The sequence below is a fragment of the Tenrec ecaudatus genome, chromosome 2 (assembly GCF_050624435.1).
Source record: "Tenrec ecaudatus isolate mTenEca1 chromosome 2, mTenEca1.hap1, whole genome shotgun sequence".
Taxonomy (NCBI): domain Eukaryota; kingdom Metazoa; phylum Chordata; class Mammalia; order Afrosoricida; family Tenrecidae; genus Tenrec; species Tenrec ecaudatus.
Window position 1 is genome coordinate 71834375 of NC_134531.1, and position 23100 is coordinate 71857474.

At 44.6% G+C, this 23100-nt stretch overlaps 2 protein-coding genes across 8 annotated transcripts in view; one reads left to right on the forward strand and one right to left on the reverse strand.

Annotated features, from left to right (window-relative positions):
• Positions 1 to 5520, forward strand: part of HMGCR (3-hydroxy-3-methylglutaryl-CoA reductase) — a 32153-nt gene extending 26633 nt beyond the window's left edge. For both annotated transcript variants that reach the window (XM_075541176.1, XM_075541177.1), the window contains exons 16-20: positions 1393 to 1563; positions 2048 to 2188; positions 2272 to 2430; positions 2813 to 2967; positions 3297 to 5520. In XM_075541176.1, coding sequence (XP_075397291.1) covers positions 1393 to 1563; positions 2048 to 2188; positions 2272 to 2430; positions 2813 to 2967; positions 3297 to 3351 — 681 coding nt within the window. In that variant the 3' untranslated portion in view covers positions 3352 to 5520. The remainder of the gene's footprint in view (positions 1 to 1392; positions 1564 to 2047; positions 2189 to 2271; positions 2431 to 2812; positions 2968 to 3296) is intronic.
• A 6638-nt stretch (positions 5521 to 12158) lies between these two features.
• The window catches only part of CERT1 (ceramide transporter 1), a 127623-nt gene continuing 116681 nt past the window's right edge, over positions 12159 to 23100 (reverse strand). For all 6 annotated transcript variants that reach the window (XM_075541184.1, XM_075541183.1, XM_075541182.1 and 3 more), the window contains 4 exons: positions 21793 to 21921; positions 21129 to 21258; positions 17453 to 17589; positions 12159 to 15170 (listed from right to left, as the gene is read on the reverse strand). In XM_075541184.1, the coding sequence (XP_075397299.1) occupies positions 17462 to 17589; positions 21129 to 21258; positions 21793 to 21921 (387 nt within the window). In that variant the 3' untranslated portion in view covers positions 12159 to 15170; positions 17453 to 17461. The remainder of the gene's footprint in view (positions 15171 to 17452; positions 17590 to 21128; positions 21259 to 21792; positions 21922 to 23100) is intronic.

Genomic DNA, 23100 nt, shown 5'->3' on the forward strand with positions numbered 1-23100 from the left:
TCAGAATCACTAATGTTATCAAGTAGGGAAACAAATGAATTAATCTAGCAACATCAGCAAAAAAAATGATGTAAAAGAAACAAATCTGCATGCTCCTGAATGCAGTGGTACATAACCTTTTTATTTTCCCTGTGAGGTACAGAAGTGCAAGTTCTCCTTTGGATATTGTGGATGGGTAAATGTTTTGTAATGTGAAGAGTGGGCCAGGAACGCATTGACGATTGTGGGGGGACGCTGTGTACTGTAATAGCTTGATTGGGAAAGTGGATTCTCTAGCCAGAACCTTCTTTAAAAAAACACAGAACTACAAGACAAAGGTAAATGAGACTTCTCTTTTATCTTAGTACTAACCTTTAGATGGACATGCAGTCCACTCTGCTTGTGAAGAGGCTTTGGTTCAGCTTCCAAATCTCAGTTGCTTGATGCCGTTTCCTATGAGAAGACTCGGCAGAGATTCTCTTCACCAGCAAACCTGTCCTGGCTCCTTTAGCTCTGCTTCAGCAGCCCCACATACTTCGCCATGCTCCGTAAGGCACAGCAGTGTCTCTAGCCGAAGGCCATCGAAGTCACTTCCTCTCCACTGTTTGTTCATTGTAATTCGCCACCACCGTCCCCTTCCTTTGTTTGTCTCCTCTTCCCACATGGGCTCAATCCCATCCTTCAAAAGTGTGGAGTCACAGCCAGGCATTAAATTAGGAGACAACTGGATGTGGTTGTACAGAGCCCAAATTTCTTCAACGGTGTTAAACGTGAGGGAAGAGCCCGAGGTTGCTTGCCACATTTTGCTTTTATCATCTTTAAAGAGCCAGCGTGCCCGTCTGTTCTGTCGGGGCTGTTTAACAGTGTTCTGCGCTGAGCACCCTCTTGCGTAGATTCTGGTTTCTCCTCTGTCGCTAGCAGAGTAGGAGTAGTGGTTCCGGTTCCACAGTTGCCTTATCTTTTATGTACTGTAAATGCCAAATTGCTGACATGGCTTGATGTCATAACCCACTCCTCTATTGTCTTGGCAGTGTGGGCTTTGGGGCAGCAATTAAATTAATAGAACATGAAATTTATTACATGTTGAAAATGATGGGTTGGGGCAGTCATTCAAATGAATATGAATTTTTCTAACAATGCTCATTGATTATTTTTGATACTTGCATTTTATTTTAACTTTTGTAGTCTTAGGTGCATACCATTCATCAGTGCCTGCAGCTAATTGAGAAACTAGTCACTGTAATTGATTAATAAAACAACAGTTACTTTTGTGTTCATTTTCTTTGAAATAAAGTTACTGTAATTGGAAATATTTCATAGACACAAGTAAAAGACTTCTGGTAGATGTGGGTGAAATACTTTGTGCATTTTAGTCTAACAAATCACTAACTTCTTGATTTTGGTTTGTTACAGGGTACAGAGAAAGCACTTTCAAAACTTCACGAGCTTTTCCCTGACCTCCAGATTCTAGCCGTTAGTGGTAACTATTGTACCGACAAGAAGCCTGCTGCGATCAATTGGATTGAAGGGCGGGGAAAGTCTGTTGTTTGTGAAGCTGTCATTCCAGCCAAGGTGGTTCGAGAAGTGAGTGATTAGTTGATTTTTTTATTTCGATTTCAAAATTAGGGAAAGGTGTGCGCACATTTTAATCAAAGTTTACTCCCTAGGGCAGTGGTTCTCAACTTTCCTAATGCTGTGACCCTTCAATACAGTTCCCCATGTTGTGGTGACCCCACCCCAACCATAAAATTATTTTCGTTGCTACTTCATAACTGCCATTTTGCTCCTGTTAGGAATCGGGTGACCCCTGCGAAAGGGTCGTTCAACCTCCCCACCAGGGATTGCGACCCACAGGTTGAGAACTGCTGCTCTAGGGATATGTTATAAATGACAGAAGACTTCCCCTACACTGCCCACTTCTGTGTCTGTGGCCTTGTGGCATTAGAGGAGCACACGTTACTGAGAGACTTCACCGAGGACGCGGGGGTTCTGTGGGACTACATCTGAACTCTTGCTTATTGAAGTTCATAAAAATTGCTCTGGGTAACACTCTTTGGCTTTTCTTAAGGTATTAAAGACGACCACAGAATCAATGGTCGAAGTGAACATTAACAAGAACCTGGTGGGCTCGGCCATGGCGGGGAGCATAGGCGGCTACAATGCCCACGCGGCAAACATTGTGACTGCGATTTACATCGCGTGCGGGCAGGTGAGGGCTCCGCACCCCTCCTCTCATCTGTTCTGTTGGTCCAGATGAGGGGTGTATATGATGGATTTTCTTTCTTTTCCCAGGATGCAGCACAGAATGTTGGTAGCTCAAACTGTATAACTTTAATGGAAGCCAGCGGTCCTACAAATGATGATCTGTATATCAGTTGCACGATGCCATCTATAGAGATTGGAACTGTCGGTGGCGGCACCAACCTGCTACCTCAGCAAGCCTGTTTGCAGGTACTGAGCGTCAGGCATGATGGCCTATCCTCCGGCTTACTTCTGACCCCCTAGGGTTCCCGTTTCTTCCTATCTATACCCCAGGGGCTCCAAAAACTGCCATTATCTTTCCGTTCTCCATTTCCCACAAACTTTTTGAAGCCCTCTTGCATTTGTAGTACATTCAGGAAGTAGATGAAGAGAGAGAGCAGATGATGAATGCTCTGTGTATCCTGAGCAAGGGCACTGCCAGCCAAACTGCAGGGTCAAGTCAGCCTTGGTGTGGGTGCACATCCTTAGTGGTTGTCAAATCCTGCACATTTTGGCCTTACTTGAGGTGACCTGGTGGTGCTTGGCTGCTGCAGACATTCAAAGTAAACTTGGTATTTCACTCTGACCACAGATGTTAGGTGTGCAAGGAGCCTGCACGGACAATCCTGGGGAAAATGCCCGGCAGCTGGCTAGAATTGTTTGTGGAACCGTCATGGCTGGGGAGTTGTCCCTGATGGCAGCATTGGCCGCAGGACATCTTGTCAAAAGTCACATGATTCACAACAGGTAAGCCCTAGAGGCAGAGTTAATATGCTTTTCATAAAGAGTCCTGATGGTATAGTGACCAATGAGTTGGGCTGCTAACACAGGCCCGTGGTTCAGTCCCATAAGCTGCTTCGCAGAAGAAAGATGAGGCTTTCTATTCCCATAAAGAGTTATAGCCTTAGAAACTCTGTTTTATAAGGATGCCAGGAGTCAGAATCGACTCAGTGGCCATAAGTTTTTTTAAACAGTTCAAAGAAAAATATGTAGCATCAAATTTTATTACTCTGACGTATCGTCCCAAGTTGACCCTCTGAGTTGCTGATGCTTTCTCACTGCTCTTTCCCTCCCAGGTCAAAGATGAATTTACAAGACCTCCAAGAAAGTCGCACGAAGAAAACAGCTTGAACAGCCTGTTGAAAACGTAGGCACTGGGTTCTGAAGGACTGACATGAAATCTGTGAATTAAACAGCTCAATGCATATCCTGTTGAGGCTGACTCGACTTGGTCAGGGAGATGGCGGCTTGGCGGGCTCCTTCAGAGGGCTCTGAGGTCTCTGGCAGGCCTCCGGTCTGAAACCAGCCCAGAGCTTTACGTGCTGTGTCTTTGGGAAGCGCGGATCTTCTGCGCGAACGCGTCACCGACGGTCATCTGCAGCTCCTTTCTGACAGAGACTCCAAGCTGGGCATCAAGTGTCTCGATGAAACTTATGAAGTTCCTGGTGATCAGTGTGAAAATCTTCCTCTGGGTTGAAAATGGATTTTAAAATTACACGGTAGCTGACAAAACCTCTGATTTTATAGTTAAATTATTAAGTCTGGGTTATAGAACTTTAAATATAAGAACTAAGTTTATTTTTTGTGAACTAAATAACTTCATTTGGTGCTGGTCTATCTTGATTTTTGTTGTTGTTGGGGACGGGGGGGTCACTTCTAAGTGTTATTCTTCAAGGGGACCTTCTTTATTCAGACGAAGACTAATCTCATTCTGAACAACAGAATAATGTGCTCACAGTGCTCTGGCAAGGACATGAAGACTGTGTTTATAGCTGCAGGTGTCTGCTCTGAGGTCTCTTGTCCACATGTAAATGTCTGTCCAGGCGGGCTGTGTGCACAGAGGGCTTTGTGAAATGCAGGTTTGTGCTTTGTCCTAAAGACACAAGGGCTCCTCATGCTCAAGAGGGTGACTGTTTATCGAATATAAACACACGCGTGACCTCTCTCAGAACTCAAAGTGAGGAAAACGTTTTTAAAAAAACAGAACAACACAAAACCATTCTCTAAGCCACATGGATTTCTTAAAAGTAATTTTATTTCGGTGAAAACTCTAGGTAGTTTTTTTTATAAACAATTGTATCAAATCTGTATATGTTGTAATAAAGCTGTATGCAAGGAGTTTATTGAAAGTGTTCATGAGATCACTTTCCCCCGAAATCAACCTGTATGTTGATAAAATACTCATGTCTGGGCTGGAGAAGATAGTGTTCTTTTAACGTTGTCCAGGACACCCTGGTGTGGGTCCAACCTAATCAGGGGCAGTCTGCATGGAGAGCCAGTGACAGAGCCACGGGCATGACTCTGGAGGACTGGGTGGTCATTGCTCCTGAGGCCCGGAGGGCGGTGGGTGGGGGTTACTGAAGCATGCACACCGACCGGGCTCTTTGATGGACCCAGAGCAGCTCCTAGCTTCCTGGGGTTGGGTTCAACAATGATTGTTGAATCTGAAGAATTTTTTTCTTTTTAAAATGTATACGTTTTGTATAAACCTTAAAGAACTCTATTTTGCATCACACCTGACGTTGACAGTGTCGGTCTTGGAAAGCTGCTGTCTGTCTCGTGAGCAGGTGCACTTGTGAAACATTTCACACAAGCTCTTGGCAACGTGGGGCACCTCTGGGTGGCAGCGTCCGGTGTGTGTTTTTGGAGATTGCCTTTTCTGTTGTATATAAAGTGTCAGTTGCTTCTCTGTGACTGCAGCCCGTAACTTCTTATTTCTCTCAACTCTCCACGAAAGGAGCCGTGAGAGTATTCATTTTGGGAATGTAACCAATACCATCCTGCTAAATGAATGTTTTGTATAATTCCTAAATTGTGTCCCTTTTGTTATAGAGTACATTTTTGCAGTTCAAGTAAATTATGAAAAGGAAGTGAACACCGATGAAGTGTGAGTGGTCGACCTTTCTTACTGGAGTAACCCCTGGGGACCTCAGGTGTGGAAGCCACAGGACTATCTAGAAAGCCGTGACCTACAGTTCATGTCTGGAGTCCCGTGACCACCTGTTTGCCAGCAGTGTTCTGCAGTTCTGCATGAACAGCAGGCTGGGCTGTGGGCCCTAAAGGATACTTCAAGAGGTGCTTACTGCTTCTGCGCATCTGATTCTAACCTGAGACTGAATTTAAGATGCTATGTTCCCTCTGTCTCTGCCATTCCCGTGTTCCCTGGACATTTTCAGAGGCAAGTGGTCACCACTGTGTGGTCTGCCCCCTTCATGCGAAGGAACAGTGCTCTTGGGCCAGCAGCATTCTTGGTGGCTGTCCTGGCAGCGTTGAACACAGAAGATGCTGTTTTGTTGTTTATACTGACCTGTTCCTTGGGAGTAACTCAACAACACTGACCCTGAGTGCTCAGTCTCCATTTGATTGCAAACAACAGAAAGCAATTCCAGCTCATTTCCTTTAGCCACATGGGCATTTATTAGCGGGGGTTGGGGGCGGTGGCGGTGGCAGTGGATGCCTGGGCAAAGAATAAAAACGTTTTTGGGAAGATTACTCCTGGGGGAGTGGGTGGGAAATATTGTAGAATTGGTTTATTTCCAGCAGGATTAATGGTGTCTGAGCACACTCACTGGGGATTTCACAATAGAGCAAAATTAATTTATTTTCCAAAATGTGAGAGCCCAGGCCACGTTGAAGTCTAAGGAAAGAGATATAAGTTCCAATGGTGTGGCGAAGCAGGTCTTGAAGGAACCTCAAATTACAGCGACACAGTCCATGGGTTAGGTGTCCCACAGGTAGTGTAGTGTAGCTTGCAAATTGAGGCACAGAACAAGCAAGGCAGTCACACACTGGTCCGATGATCAAAGAGCAACAGACAACAAAAGGCCAGGCTCGTCAAGCCATTTATCTCCGCCCTTCAATTAATCCCACGTTTATTGGCCGGGATGGCACAATAAACTACGCAGGACCACCTCTCCAGCCTCACTCTCTGACCTGCACAGAGCCACTGACCATGGCCTTCAGCACATCTGGGTGCTCCCATGCACACCTGTAACCTCAGCTTCTGGCTGCTGCTGAGAGCCTGGTAACTGCAAATCGACAGCTCCTGCGGAGAGGCCAGTGAGCTTCACTCGCATGTATGTCAATAAAGTAGGTAGTGTTAAATTATGGACAGTATACACAAATGAAAATAGTACACGTGTACCCCAGTAGTACCTCCATGGCCAAATCTCCTCCAGACTGAGGACTCTTAGAGGCAGGTCACGTGCCTTTTCTTGTTCCTTTGGCACTGAGGCTTAACATTTAACAGCTCTCCATGTTTCTTGTATTTTAGGGTACAAGAGAGAGCCCATCTTAGATATAACTTAAAGAGAATGTTTATTCAGTCTTAAAAGATGGTGTGAACTATACCTGGGCAGGGCAAAACCAGAGGAAACTGGTGGAGGTTGGAGCAGTCCTGGTGAGCCCATTGGTCATCCAATCTGGGGCCAAAGACACCTCAAACCATGTAGTAGCCAGTTCCCTCCAAAATTTCCCTCAGGATAGTTGGTGCCTTTGAAACACCCCCACACTGGATTTTATCCAGGAAAGTGACTGATTAGAGGTGGTGGGGCTTACATGGTCTAAACCTGTTCTCAAACGTTAAATAGGTAAGAAGCCCAGTTGGGGGCGTGGAATGTGAGTGCCGTGGACAGACCCATTATCTGGATGAGCGAGATCATTAGCATCAAGTTAAAATGGCATCCAAGGAGTCAAGTTGGGACACCTGATAGATCATGGACCAAAGGGACTGCCACAAACTTAATGGCTGTGATTCATGATTCACTACATCACAGTTGCCGGGGGTCTACAGAAGCAGAAGTGGGACCATGACTGGGACAAGTCCATCGTTAGAAGGGTTTCCAAGATTGGTCCAGGGCCTCATGGCCCACGCAGTCAGGGTGAGTTGGATAGATAGGTCATGGCTGGTGAGCATGCAACCCTCTACTTTTCCCAGTAGGGTGAGCTCCATCAAGGACACAGGCAGGCAAGTCCCAAAGAGTGACTTCCTCTCCCTGGGCTGGTGGGAGAGGGCTGGAGGTGGTCCACTTTCCCAGACACTCTGCCTGAGGGCAAGAGTTATGTACATCCTTGATTAATGATCACAAAGTAATCCTGGGGGTGGGGAGGGTTCTACAAATAGATGTGTTGCCACTGTCATTCACAGTCCCTTGCAACCTGGGGCGCCCAGAATTTCTGCTCCAATGCACCTAAAGCCCCCTGTGTAGGGACTCCAGAGATGGCCACCCCTTCATGGTTCCGTCACTAAATCTGGATAACTTCAGGTCTCTTGCCCTCAGTTCTTCCCCCCTTGTCAAATGAAGCAGGTTCATTAGCCAACTTCTAAGGCCTTCTCGAGCTCCACGTGTAGGAAATGCTGTCTTCTTGGGGTCAAGAACAAAACAGCCATTTTTTTATCTGATGATCACAGCAGGGCGTTTTCTGCTGGCAGGGATGCAGACCCGTGGATTCAGTGTCCACCATCAGAGTATCCTCAGGACGCAGCAGAAGTGGCTCAGCCAGTCACCTCCTTTTTCATCATCTCAGCAGTTCAAAGCTGACTAAGCTTAACTCTTTGCAGCCCAGATACCTGTGGGCTGCCACAGCATTTGCTTTCCAATTCTCCCCGCCCCACCGCCTCCCCCCAAGTAGAACCAAATTCACTGCCATCCAGTCGATGCCAACTTAGCGGCCCTACAGAACCCATAAAACTGCTCCTGTGGGTTTTGAGTAATTCTACAGGAGGAGAAACTATCTTTCTTCTTAATGGCCACTGGTGGTTTTGAATTGTGGCCCAGCTTGCAGTTAGCAGCCCAATGCTGTCTTTATAAAGTCAAATCCTAGGGGGAAAGAACATGGTGTTTCTGCCCTTGGGTCTCATCTGTATGTACCTCTCTCATATCCTAGGGCAGCTTGAACACCAACCAAGCAAACAAAGCCAAACTCTGCCAATGAGTTGGTGTTGACTCATCTTGTAAGATCTCTCCCTGGTCTAGTTACACCTTGGTCCTTGGCTCCGCATGAGAAAGAATTCATGCCGAAGCCTGGCTCGTGATCCAAGTGAGTTTAATGAGAGTTGGAAGTTCCAGGTTTTACGCAGCACCCGACCATGCAGCCTGGCAGAGAACTGCTCGATGTCACACAAAGATCTCTCTCCCAAGTTCTCCTCCAAAAGCCTGTCTCAAACTCTTTCAGAAGTTCTCTCCCCAGTTCCTCCCCTCTTTCCCTGGCTCCTGTCTTCTCAAGGACTCCAGGGGGAGGCGTGGTGGACGACTCCAGATCGACCCCATTAGTTGAATTACAATCACCTGGCCCAGGTGGGCCGATCCAGGTTTAACGCCCACCCATGCCCACCGTGGGAAAACCTAGGCCTGTGAGCATGTGCAGTGCGCCGCCCTTTGTTCTCGTGCTTGGCTCTCTTGGGCATGCGTCGATGGACATCCCATCCCTGCCTATCTGCCTGACAATCTGAACCCTACATAGGACAGAGGAGAACTGCCCCCTTTGAGTTTCAAAGACTCCAATGGGAGTAGAAAGCTTGTCTTTCTCTTTAGCCTCTCCATTTATGCCTCCTATTCAATCAAGTTTAAAAGTCTCTGCGTTAGAGGTTAAACTCTGAGCACCCGGTTTGCAACAGGCTATGGATGGCAGTGACAGCCCCAAATCCACTTGCAGAGTCCCCTGTTTTCTGAGCTGTACCCAAGGATTTAGCTAATCTTGCCTTCGGGCTCAGTGTTGGAAAGTAGATTATCTCCACCCTCTCCAGCTAGTCCAGGGAGGGGCAGTCTCTTGCTCAGGGGCTTGTCCAGGTGTGCCCTTTTGATGGAGACCACTGTCCTGGGGATGGACCAGGGGTTCCAATGTCATGAGTCACGCCCAATCCGTCTCACCCTGTCTGCACTGGTCATTTGTAAGTCCCCAGACCAATCTTGTCTTTCTAATGATGTACTTGCCCCAATCAAGGTCCCGCTCCTGCTCCTCTGGAGTTGCACCTGTAACTGTGATGTATTGATCTGCCATCACTGAACCTTTTGTGAGTGCCCTTTGGCTTCTCATGCCCAATTTTAAGCGTTGGTATGTCAACGAAACTTTGGACACTATTTTCCCCTTCCTCATCTGGAAATCCCTGTGTCTTTGTCTCTTGTAAGGCTTCCTAGGTGTTGTGTTTAAACGATATTTCAGATGGGGTCTCGAACCCTAAGACAGAACTCAAAGTCGTTCTTGTGGAGGTCAAAAACCCTCCTAGCCACATTTGCTCCTTTTCACGTGACCCCCACGCCCCTTACTGCCTCCACGATTCAGAGAGCTCGCTGGTTTTCCAGGGAGACTGCGTACTGAGGCCTTCCAGCCAGTTGGGCAGATGAATTGGAACCCAGCATATTATTGCAGCTGCCAGATCAATGCCACCAGCAAAGCCACAAAGTAACCTCACTGCCATCCAGTCGATTGGTACTCACAGTAGAAAGTCTCACCTTTCTTCCTCGGAGGGAGCTGGTGGTTTTGAACTGATGACCTTGTGGTTAGCAATCCAACACAAAATCATCACACCACCAGGAGTCCCAGGAGTGGGGCTGGGAGGAGAGACGAGCTTTTGACGCTCAGGACTGGAGGAGCTCTACCCAGATGGCATGGTTTGCCACAGACTGCACCAAGGAGAGGTAGGCTGGATAGGCAAACTGCTATGGCCCTGGACATCAATCTAAAGCTAAGGCTTCCTCAGAGAGAAGGGCACTACGAAAACAGTGAGCAGGGGTCTGCGGTATGAACAAGTCACTTACGAAAACAATTAGGGGTCTGCGGTATGAACAGGTCACTTGGCAGTGGTGGAAGGATCTGAATTCACGCAGATGTGGAGGGAGACCCGCTGGGAGGCGCTCCAGCGCTCGGTTCTTCCTTGTTCACTACTGAAGACTGTACACTCGGCCGGCCGCTGGGCTGCTTCAAATATTATTACCAAATTACGAAATATTCAAATATTATTACCAAATACTTGCAAGTTTTAAAAACTATCCTTTTGGACGCTGGCACAGGTGTTATTAAAAGTAAAAATAACTTCAACAGTTGGCTTTTCCGCAAACAAAACCGGGCACCGAGTCCTACCGCTTTTTCTCTCCCTGCTGCATAAACCAGCGATATTATGTAAGCCCCGCGCCCACCCTCTCCGTACCCTCCTGAGCCCGGCGCCCCCCCCTGCTCCCCCCGCTCCCCCCACTCCCCGGAGCGGTCCGCGGACTCCCCCTGCTGGCCGCGCGCAGCCAAGCCGCGGGACGCACACCGCCTCCGCGCTCCTTTCACTCTTCTCTGCACCTGGAGCGAAGGACATGCTTAGTGCCTGTAGTAGTCGGGAAAAGGCACACATTTCAGGGTGTCAAAAAATAATTATGCCGCGTCCTTCCCAATCCTGGAAGGGCGCGGTCAAGTACCCAGTGCTCACCATTGTTGCAGGAGCTATTTGGGGAGCTGGAGACTTAATGACTTTGATTGCCAACGCGGCCTGGGTGTTGACTCAGCTTTTTCGGCTGCAGGAGGTTGTTTGCATGATGCACTTCGGCCTCTCAAGGGAATAAACAGGAGGGAACCTGCCAAATGATTCAGGGTGAACCTGGTCTGCTGGACTTGGCCTTTTGGTGGCAGGTGGCTCACAAAGATAGCTTCTTTTCCTTGACTTCAACTATCTTACACACCTTCCGTGGGCTTGTAGTGAGGCACTCCCCCGCCCCACCCCCATTCCTCTAAGCTTGAAGACCCTGGCAGGATGGCAGTGAATAAATACCAAAACCAAACTCACTGCCATCAAGTTGATGCGCAGTGACCCTGCAGGACAGGGCAGAACTAACTTTTTACAGGAGCCTCTGAGGGTGGTTTTGAATAGCTGACTTTGCAGGCCCAATGCTGTATCACCCCTCTGCCACCTCAAGGCACCAAAGGAAGGTGGCAAATCTCGCTGACTTCCTGTACCTGGTGATTTTTTAAAAAAAAATTGTGGACTGGGGGTGATACATTTCAGATCACCAGCTCTGCAGGCAACAGTTCGGCCGCTCAATCCCTCCTCCCCCACATCCTACCCAGTGTTCCCTCCCTCTTGGGGTGTTCCACCTCCCTTTCAACATGGCAGCCCTCTGGTGCGGCACTCCAGCCTCGCTAACGTGCCCGAGTTGGCTCTGACCCACACCAAGCTCATGTACAAGATGGAAACACTGCCTAGTCCCGTGCCACCCGCCATTGTTTCCGCGTCTCTGGCAGTTTAATGCAAGTCTCTGCCGTGGTTCGTACCCTTACGGTAGTCGGCTCATACGGTATTTGCCCTTCTGTGACTGACCAGCTGCATCGGCATGATCTCCAGATGCGTCTGTGTCATGGGGTGCATAGGATCTCATCGTGCATGCATGTGTGTGTACGTACCAGGTGTTTCTTTACCCGTTCTCCTGACAGCTTCTCGCTATTATAAACTGTACTGTGATGCGCATGGCAGCACCCGTCTGTCGTGTGAGGTATTGTCAGCTCACATGGGCTCAGTGTTTTCATTTTAGAAACACCCAACTGTGTACGACTTCATTGCCGAAACAAACAAAAAACAAACTTTTCAATCACGAAGTACTGGAGCCCACTACATGGCAATCATTTTCTCAAGTCCTAATTGATTCACAAAGAAGCCTCGGTGGTGAAGTGGGTTCCTCACTGGCCTGCGAGCCACTCCGTCTGCAGTCCCAGAGCACCAGTCGTTCTGCCAAAGACGAGGCTTTCTCCTCCCATCAAGTGTTAAGGTCTTGGATACACACCAGGGAAGTTCTACCAGAATTGACTCGATGGTAGTGAGTTTGGCTGGGTCATCGGTTCATAACCTACAGTTTGGGGAAACTACACCTCCGAGTGCTTCCACCTCTCATTTACACCCAGGATGATATGGGGCGGCACCCTGGTATTAAGGAGAAACACAGTCAAGCAGGCACTTTTGTCCATAATACTTTTAATACTTTTTCCACTTTTAAATACTGGTTTTAACCTTGTGATTGCAACATGGAAGATCCAACTTTATTATTTTTTAAAACATCATCAGGATCATAAAGCTATTTGAGAACAGTTACATACTTCCAAGGTACTTTAGAATGATTATGGTTCTGCATCGGTAGATGAACCAGGACAACAATCCAAATACATCGTCTGTCCAACTCTGACTAAATACTGGTGAGACGTGTTCAATGGGATAATCAGCTGAAAAGCGCAACCTAACCAGTGTCACAGGTGAACCAGCTCAGCCCAGCTAACAGGTTCTCAACAGCAGCCGCTGCTGACGCTCTGCAGGAGGACGGCGCAGGTGAGGAAGGGCAAACACCGCAGCGGCGGCTTCCCTCTGCAGCCTGGGTCTGCCTTCTGACGTCTCCCTCACAGGCTTTGCCCTTGGGTCCAGCCGCCCCCATGGTAGTCACAAAGTATTCTGAAGGCCACTTTCCACCTCAAGGTCAGGAGTCCTGCATTTCCAGGGAAACACTGGACGGGGGGCACTTAGGGGCAAAAGCCTCTCACCAACCGTTTTTCAACTTCTATCACAGCACAAACGTGTAACTGAGTACAATAGAGTAAACGGCTATTCTTACTTATTTTTGGCTTGGGGGCGAGACAGGAGGAAACACCAGATGTTCCCTAGGAGGGTCAGCTGTAGGAACTTACTTCCAGAAGTTCTGTGTACTGTCCGAGAGTCCAGTACCTCTCCAGTGGTGACCTCCTCTGACCTTCCCACTGTCCCCAGCTACATCTGACTGGGCGGGATTCACTCTGGCCAAATACCAGTCCAGTTCTCCACCGGGAATATTTTTTTCTTTTCTTCTTTTTTAATACAAATATTTTTAGTGTAATTTTATTTACAGAATAAATTGCAAAAGTACATCATCACATTTAGTGCAAATGCAATTAATGATAGTTAAGATTTAGATACTGCTTTGTAAACTTTCCATACCTTTGTAAAATAAAGCTATCCAATTTAATTATGAAAAATTACTTGTCCGTGTTCATGATAGTTATCAGAAATGGCAAAAAAGAAACAATTATAGTGGGCAGAGGGTTTTTTTGTTTTTTTTTTTGAGGATTTCCATCAGCGGCTCTGGTGAATAAATCTTCCCTCCCCAGCCCTCCCACATGCCCATCCCAACCCCACAGCTGATTGCAAAATAAAATGCACATTTGAGGTATAAACTTTTTTTTAAACATCACAATATAAAATGTTACCTGGTGATGTAGTAAACTGATAGGATAATTTGTCTTACTTGCCTTACTCGCATTACCACCATATAGGCACTTTTCCACAGTCAGATTATGAACAGCATTTTTCTGTAATAAGGCATATTCCATGCACATCATTTAGAGAAAGGTAAATTAGAAAATAGAAAAGATTTATGGAGCATGAACTCTGCGTGCATGTAATGTAAGCATATGTTTTATATGCATTTTTCGCTCTGTACAGAATAATAAATACCACTACATCTGATGCAAGTAATTCACTTCCAGGATTGTGCATATTAAGTGATCAGACTAATCCCATCATTAAGTTATCACCTTGCATTTAGCATTAAGACTCTGTTACCTTGTATGAAATATATACAGGACATGTTCCACATAACATGGCTTTCTGCTTTGCCAAAGGGGCCTGATAGCTGTGTTTGCACAGAGATTAGGAAGCCAGCCAGCACGCATCTACAAATGCCCGATTCCTAGGAGCACATCTGTGCACAAGTACAATCCGGATCTTGAAGTGGGCAGGCATTTGACTTCACAGGGGACCTTTTTTTTTTTTTGCCCCAACTCCGTATTTCAAGGGACACAAACACCGAAAACTACAAAAGGTGTTTTACATTTAAGCTCTTATGGTAACTAAGGGAAACAATTCAGTTTCATTCAATGGAATCCTTTACTGTTCTGCTGAAATATCTGAGGCAAACAGGAGCAAGGCTTGCATGTTTTCCCTGCATAGCTTGTAATACATCTTTAACCTGACCCACACTGGAAGAAGTAATTCACATACCTGTTTTACTGAAAACTAGAAAGAACTGAATGCAATTTCAGACTCTAAAAGTCTGATTTGCTTAAACAAGTAATACCATATATTCGTTTATAAATATTGGGAAATCACTGGCTCATTTTATCCCAATCATTTTACTGGGAAGTCACTCCCGGCCCCACACGGTTTGCACAGATGTTTCTGTTTGGAGGCAAGCAGAACCAGTTCAGGAATTACCAACTCAGGAATTACCAAACTGAGTTTGTAATGCACGGAACATTTTCTGGAGCACACAGTACATAACTAAAAACCACAATGGAAACATAAAGGATCTGGGGGAAAGAAAGCTCTTCCCTCTTCCTCCATCAGAAGCAAGCTTTTTCATGGGAGGGAGACAGAGAAAAGGCAAACATCACAGGTTGCTGACAGCCCTCAGTTATTACGAGACATTTGATATGACAACAGGACTCCTTATAGAAACCAGCAGCAATGAAGTCTATGATTATACAAAGCAAAAAAGTCAAAAATTTCTGGACACAGATTTGCCTGGTGGCCTGAAAAAAGATCCCCATGTGAATATTTTGAGCACAGAATGCATGTGCACAAAATCTGACATAGCGGAGGCTCTTTGGCAAGGCCAAAGTAAATGAAAAATGCTGAATAAGCTTCCAAAAATTAAAGCATCGACCTAGATGTGATTCAAAGTTGATTTGTTTTTCCTCTTCTAGGAGCAAGCAAATAAAAATATAGCGATCTACATGTAATTTTACATGTATTTATAGTTATATGCTGAGCGAGGAGGAATCTAGCAGGAGACAGCTAGTGTTAGATGTTCAGCTTTGCTATCGCAGTACTTCATTTTTGTACACAAGGCCAAGGTCATGGGCCCCAGCAAGGCTATAGTTCCTACGTTCCAGCCAAGAGCATTCAATTGTGTGTCTTCTCCAACATGGAATGTCACACAGCCTTGCTTCAGTCACTGCAGGAAAAAAATGACAAGTATAAAACTCAGTAACATGTCATTACACACTGTTACAAGATGACCAGAGATTTCTCCCATCCTCCTCATTGTGGAATGCACAGAACCTCTTTTTACACTTGTACTTGAAGGGATCTTTGTCCATTTGAATGTACAGCGATTCAACTTGCAGATTTGAAACCTTTCCCAGCAGAGAAGATGAGAAAGATGGGGATGCGAACCCTCTGAAAGTCAGAGAAGTGTCAAAGAGGGCAACGTCTAGGTGAGCAAAGGAGGCACACAGAGGGCTCTGCATTTATACCCCACTAACTGGCAACGGTGGTCTCTGCCCTAGACACAGATTATGCATATAATGCTAATTGTCAAGAATTTTAAACTGTATATGAGTAAGGGAGAGACCTGTGCCTTCTATTGGGAAACAAACCTGCTCAGACCTTCAAGTGCGCTTGGAGTAAGAATTTCAAACATATCTGAAGATGATACTGATATTGAAAGTTACTATTTTTCCACCACCAAAACTAAGCTGCTAGCTTTAAGAGTTTAAAAACCAGGATCATACATACAACTACAACAATTACTGTGAGACAAATCTTACTCTAATTATATACCAATTTTCATCAGCTACAAAGGTCTGAAGAAGCTCTCTGCCATGAAAGAGCTCCACTTAAACTCAAAGGCTTCACTCTGTTTTACCGAATGAGATTTTTGCAAGTTAGGACTTTCCATACATACAAGCACAAATACAGACAAATGCTCCTTCTTCTTAGATAAATTTTCTGGAAAAAGATTTCAAACCCCAACTCTCTTAGGTCCACAAAAGAAACACACATACACATGACGGACAGACAGATGGACAGAAAGAAAGCAATTTGCTTTCGGTTCCACAGTTTAGAGGCTAGCTGTTACATGCAAGTATTATCTGTTAAATATTTAAGTAGTGCACTCCACAGGGTTCTCCAGGAGATAATCTTTCTGGAAGCAGAAGCCTAGGGATTGAATCATTAACCTTTGAGTCAGCAGCCACGCTCACACCCGTTTACTCAGGTCAAAGAAATTACGCATGTACACGATGGTTAAATAAGTTACTCAACACCATGCAATCCTGTGCAACCTTTAAAAAATGTGAGAAAGCTCTAGACTCATATGGAAAGATGAGATGCAGAATGACAACAAACAGGTGGATGTGAGAAGAGGAGGACACTAGCATGTGCTGGGGTCCAGGCACTGAAACATACACTCTCTGGAAACACAGACAAGTACCAGTAACAGCAGCTTTTCTTTTTCAAAAGTGGAAAAATAGGGTGAGAATAAGGGACAGGATACATTTTATTCTAGAGTTTTTTTTTTCATACTTTTGAAGCATGCCAATATATCACTTATCAAAAATTAAGTATAAGATTCCAGGACTTTGCACAAAGATGTTCAGTGCAGCACTGTGTACCAATACAGAACCAACCCAGATATTACCGTGGAATTGGTTAAACAAATCTGCAACATTTATGCAGCACACATTAAAAGAACAAGACAGTTTTACATGTCTCAAATTGTTATGTAGGAAGATATCCAAGATACATCATTAAGTCAATAAATTAAGCTCAGGAGTAGTTACATAGGAAGAACACATTTACTTTTAATGCCATGTTCATTCGATAATGTATGTCAGTACATACGTAGAAAAGGCTGGAGAAAACCTACCACCACAAACTTATAGGAGTTCCTGGGAAAGTAGGGATTATGGGGAACTTGCATTTCTGAAATTCTGTACATTGTTCGTGACATTTCTTAGAGCAGGCACTGCTTTTTATAAGCAGAGAAAATAAGCAACGAAAAGGAGTTTGTAGTAAGCTCCACGTTATATCTGGGAACATCACAGACATAGCATGCAGTTATTTTAAACAGCTGCATTTTAAATACCTGTAAAGTCATACTGGTCAAAGTTTAAAAGATAAAAATATATTTTCTGTAAGGGAGGGCGGGTGGGGGAGGGAGGAAGAAGGAATGGGGACCTGATATCAGGGGCTCAAGTGGGAAGAGAATGCTTTGAAATAGATGATGGCGGCATATGTGCAAATGTGCTGGACACACTGGATGAATGGATTGTGATAAGAGATGTAAGAGCCCCCCCCCATAAAAGTATTTAATAATAATAAAAAGTATGTTTAGAAAATGATGATGGCAACATATTTACAAATATAGTTGATACCAATTGATGTATGGAATGTTATGAGTTTTAAGAGCCTCCAATAAAATGATTTTAAAAATATATATATTTTTTCCAATACCTGTTAATATTAGAATAATATAGGTTTTCCTGCAGTTTTTTCTTGGACATAAGAAGTAAAGCGCTTTAGAAACTTGGGATATTCTCGCTTTGCCACGGCCCTTAACACTGAGGCTGGTGCCCATCCTCCAGGGTTCACTGTGAGACAGAGAAAAGTTAAAACCTGTTAAGATGTCATTCTCCAAATGCAAGTGCAGCAATTTTTTCCTTTGCTGTTCAAACATCTCTTAGTTGTTACAATGAGAATTTCCTTAACTCTCCACCACTGATTTTCTCCTAGCATTAAAAACTTAGCAGCAAATAAGAAAGCACTTATGACATTCCCCTGCATGGTCTGGTTCCCTAACATCTAGCCCATCATAAGAAAGGAACACTTGGGTTATTTAGAAGACAATTTTTCATCAGTGTCTAATATAATGAAATAGCCTCTGTAACTTATCAGGCGTACTGATGTGTTTAAGCATATTAGCAGCCCAACACTGCATTGAGAGGGGAGGATATATGGTCAGAGTATACATGCAGGTAGGGCATCAGGGAACGGGCTGCCCAGTAGCAGGCCTGTGTGAAACAGATGCAACTAAGGAGGGCCAGGGAGCAATGGCTCAGAAAACTAGAAAGCTTGATCATAAGAAGAACCGGTAATTTCCTTCCCCACTGTTGCTTATAATTACAAAGACATGGTATGCCACAAGCGTCTAATAGAATAGCTCATCAACTGAGTGTGGACATGTTCAGTCACCTAAAAATGCTATGCTGTAGAATTCACTCTGTGTCCTGTGGGACACAGAACTGCCCTGCAGGATTTCCGAGGCTGTAGTCTTTACAGAAACGGACTGCTTTCTCCTGCAGAGCAGTTGATAAGTCCAAAGCAGAGCTCTGAACCTGTTCTGCCTGGTTCAATCACAGCCAACATACTGGAATGGAGGCAAATGTTTAAAATGCAGAAAAACCAAATGCTGCCTGGAATGGGAAAACATGGATCAGAGCCATGTTAGGAACTTAACCTTCCTCCTTAGAGCAGTGGTTCTCAATCTGTGCGTTGTGAACCTTTTGGGGGTTGAATGACCCTTTCACAGGGGTCACCCGATTCCTAACAGGAACAAAATTACAGTGATGAAGTAGCAACAAAAATAATTTTATGGTTGGGAGGGGTCATCACAACATGAGGAACTATAGTAAAGGATCGCGGCATTAGGAAGGTTGAGAACCACTGTCTTACAGGATCAGGGCAAAGTATTTGCTGCATAGAACCCAAATCTCTTGCTCTGATGAGAAGAGAATGGCGATGATTTGCTTAAAGATGGTGGTTGACTCGAGCACTTACAATGCAAGAACACGTTGTTTTATTAAATTGGCATTCCAGGATGCACACCTTCCCGAAACGATTGCTGAAGACAAATGGGTGCATAAGCAAATGTGGTGAAGAAAGCTGATGGTGCCCGGCTACCAAAAGATATAGCATCTGGGGTCTTAAAGGATTGAAGATAAACAAGCAGCCATCTAGCTGAGAATAAAAGCCCACATGGAAGAAACACACCAGCCTGTCTGACCACGAGGCGTAGAAGGGACCAGTTATCAGACATCAAAGAACTAAAAATCATATCAGTGGGTGCCCACCTTCCTGATACCATCACTTAAGACAAACGTCTGCATAAGCAAATGTGGTGAAGAAAGCTGATGGTGCCCGGCTAAAAAAGATATAGCGTCTGGGGTCTTGGGAGGCTTGAAGATAAACAAGTGGCCATCTAGTTCAGAAGCAACAAAGCCCACATGGAAGAAACACACCAGCCTGTGTGACCACGAGCTGTCGAAGGGACCAGGTATCAAACATCAAGGAACAAAAAATCATATCACTGTAAATGTGTGAGTGCAGAGTAGAGACTCAAAGCCCATTGGTAATGGGTGAGTGCAGAGTGGAGACTCAAAGCCCAATGGTAGCCAACCGGACACCCACTTACTGAAGGGTTGTGGGGAGGAGATGAGCCAGTCAGGGTGCAGGGTAGCAACGAAGAAACATAACTTTCCTCTAGTTCTTAAATAATTCTGCCCCACACCTCCACTATCATGATCCCAATTCTACCTTACAAATCTGGCTAGACCAGAGAATGTACATTGGTACAGATAGCAACTGGAAACACAGGGAATCCAGGACAGATGACTCCTCCAGGACCAGTGGTGAGAGTGGCGATGCCTGGAGAGTGGAGGGAATGTGGGATAGAAAGGGGGGACCGATTACAAGAATCTACGAATAGCCTTCTCCCTGGGGGATGGACAGCAGAGAAGAGGGTGGGGGGAGACGAACAGTGTAACATATGACAAAATAATAACAATTTATGAATTATGAAGGGTTCATCAGGTAGGGGAGAGTGGGGAGGGAGGGGGAAGATGAGCAGCTGATATTAAGGGCTCAAGTGGAAGGCAAACGTTTTAAGAATGATGATGGCAACAAATGTACATATGCGCTCGACACAATGGATGTATGTATGGACAATGATAAGAATTGTACGCGCTCCCAATAAAATGATTTTAAAAAAAGATGGTGGTTGATTATGGTGCCTGGCTCAAAGACTGTGCTCTTGGAATGTGTATCATTCTCCACAGTTCTGATAATAACTCAAAGTCATATTACATGTTTAGGTCACTGGACCTCTTCTGAGGCTCCCATTCCAGGGCTCTGGGCCATCATTTTTGTCTCCATCAGCTAACTTTAACAAAGCCGGGTCTGTCCCAGGTCTGACTTTTGTCCCTGACTCAATCAGTTCAAACTGCTCAAGCCCTAATCTGAACTGCTGACTTTCAGCTAGCATATGTACACATTGCCCCTGCTCTTGTTCTTGGTGCCACCAAACTTTCTCTTAGTGACCAAGTGACCAATTTTGCTTATACCACTCTAGTGTCATGAGTTCTTATACAGTAGTCCTGAGATAAAATCCAGGCCTTTTGGAGTACAGTATAGCATCGATGAAACATACAACTGTCCTCGAGTTCTTTAGTGCTTCTACCACACCCCCTCTCTCCCAACTATCATGACCCCAAATCTACCCTACAAATCCGGTTAGACCAGAGCATGTACACTGGTACAGACAAGAACTGGAAACACAGGGAATCCAGGACAGATAAACGCCTCAGGACCAATAATGAGAGTGGTGATACCAGGAGGATAAGGGGAGGTTGGGATAGTAAGGAGGAACCGATCACAAAGATCTACATATAATCCCCTCCCTGGGGGATAGACAACAGAAAAGTGGGTGAAGGGAGACATTGGACAGTGTAAGACATGACAAAATAATAATAATTTATAAATTATCAAGGGTTCATGAGGAAGGGAGGATAGGGGAGGGAAGAATGAGGAGCTGGTACCAAGGGCTCAAGTAGAGAGCAAATGCTTTCAGAATGATGATGGCAAGAAATGTACAAATGCGCTTGACACAATGGATGTATGTATGGATTGTGATAAGAGATGTATGAGCCCCCAATAAAATGATAAAATAAAAAATTCAGGACTTTTGAAAAATTTTGCAAGATAATTCTGATATACATCTGTCCAAATTAAAAGTTACTAATCTAGAAGAAATAAACTGGCATTTATAAAAGACATTTATCCTAACTGTCAGTTATCATGGAGATCAAGTACACCTACATTACCAAGTAGTAAACACAGAAAGGAAAATACATACCATTAGCTACATATGTAATCTTGCATAGAATGTTGTCTCTGCTTATCTCTTGGTTTCCCTCTGGTGGGCTTACCAAAGTTTGACATATCATAGCAATATTTATTTTGGCACGGACACATCGATTGTTTAGCTGCCAAAATATAAAAAAATAAAAATTAAAAGCAGCAACAACAACAACAAAGCATAATATAAAACAAATACAAAAACCCCAATAAAGCACAAAATCAAATATGAAAACAAAGCAGCTAGTTGTTTGATAGCATTTGTTGGTCTAACATTATATCAGTTTAACTCTTACGAACATCGCCAAGAAAATGTTTTATAAAACACTTGGAATGATTTCTCTTCCATTTGAATAGTGAGTAGATCTAAACCAAGGTAGAAATCACCCCAGTCTTGCCAACAGTTAATAATGGTGTAAGAAATAACCATGATGCACAGGTAGCAGCCTGTATACACTACCCACTCAGCTTTGCCACCCAACCTTCGGGGGAAAGGAAACAGTCCTGCTGGCTCTCACAGACCACCTGTGGACTACACCATCTCCAACAACTAACATCGAGTGTGACGGAAGCCAGGCCACGTCCATCAGTACCTTTGCCTCTGCTGCTGACCTGGCAGTGGGCTGTGGGGTCAAGCTCACTTAGCTATACATCATACTTACAGGAGCACTGTCATGATCCACAGAGAAATTACAAACTATCCAAGTTTCAGGGTCATTTTCAGTCAAGGCTGGTATCTTTCGAATGGCAGAGAGATATAAAACATCTCGCTGAGAAGCAGGCCACACTCTCTGTGAAAGAAGTAAAGACTTGTGAAAAAAGGAACCGCTTTTTATTGGGATAGAACAAAGAAACAATGTAAAACTAATAAAAAAAATCTTAGTTGAAAGTGAAGCTGTCAAATTAAATGAAAACAAACAAACAACTCCTCAACAACCTGACACTCTCCATCAAGATTCCTTTGGAACACCAGGCTAGTCTGTGCAGAACTCAGTCAAAGGGAGAATGATCTGCTCTGGGTACAATCAACAAAATAACCTGTGTTTCAAATGTCCAGAAACCTACAAGCAAACATTTTAGGGGAAAGACTTGTCTTTTTATATCATAATCACATTTGAAAGAACTCTGTGAGAACTGGAAGATCTTAAGCTTCACATGGGAAAACATGCCTCTGGAATGAATGGCAAAGGAGGCCAGGCCCCTGATAACTGGGGTGAGCTTCTCTTATGTGTGAAAAGCCACGGAGGTTTTCTGGTCTAGGTAACTGAATTCCGTTCTTAATACACACAGGGTCTTGCTGATGATTGCGGACAACTCAGGGCCGTTACAACATAAATGGGTTGCAAAGTGGAATGACTGATTTTTCAATTGGCACATTATTTACATATCATACAATAGTTCAATTATATCATGAATAACTGTACAATCATTACCACAATCAATTTTAGAAGATCCCCCTCCCCTCCCCCACCTCCCTGGTTCAATCCCCTTTAAAATGAGTTGTGCAATCGCAATCAGTTCTAGTGCTCGCTCCCCTCTGAGTGATCTGTTTTTAAATATTTTATTGGGAGTTCATATAGATATTATCATGTTCCTTAGTTCCACTAGGTCAGGCGTCGTTGTGCAGCTGTTGCCATCATCATGACAATCCATTTTCTTTTTTCTTGAACTCCTTGATATCAGCTCCCCTTTATGCCCTCTCTGAGTAATCTTTTTAAGATACAAAAGTTCATGACATCAATGGAGGGGGTTCAGACCAACGGATGTGGGGCCAATAAATAAACGAGGATTTATCAACTTAGAAATAATAAGTAGGAACCCACAGGACGATGAGGGAAAAAACGACGATGATTTTAAAAACCAACGGAGCACAAAGCTTTTTAAGATTCAGCTACAAAACAAGTCAACTTTAATGTGAAATGAGTTAAAGAGTATTATTGACCTTGTCGGGGGAAAAAAAATCTTGTCAG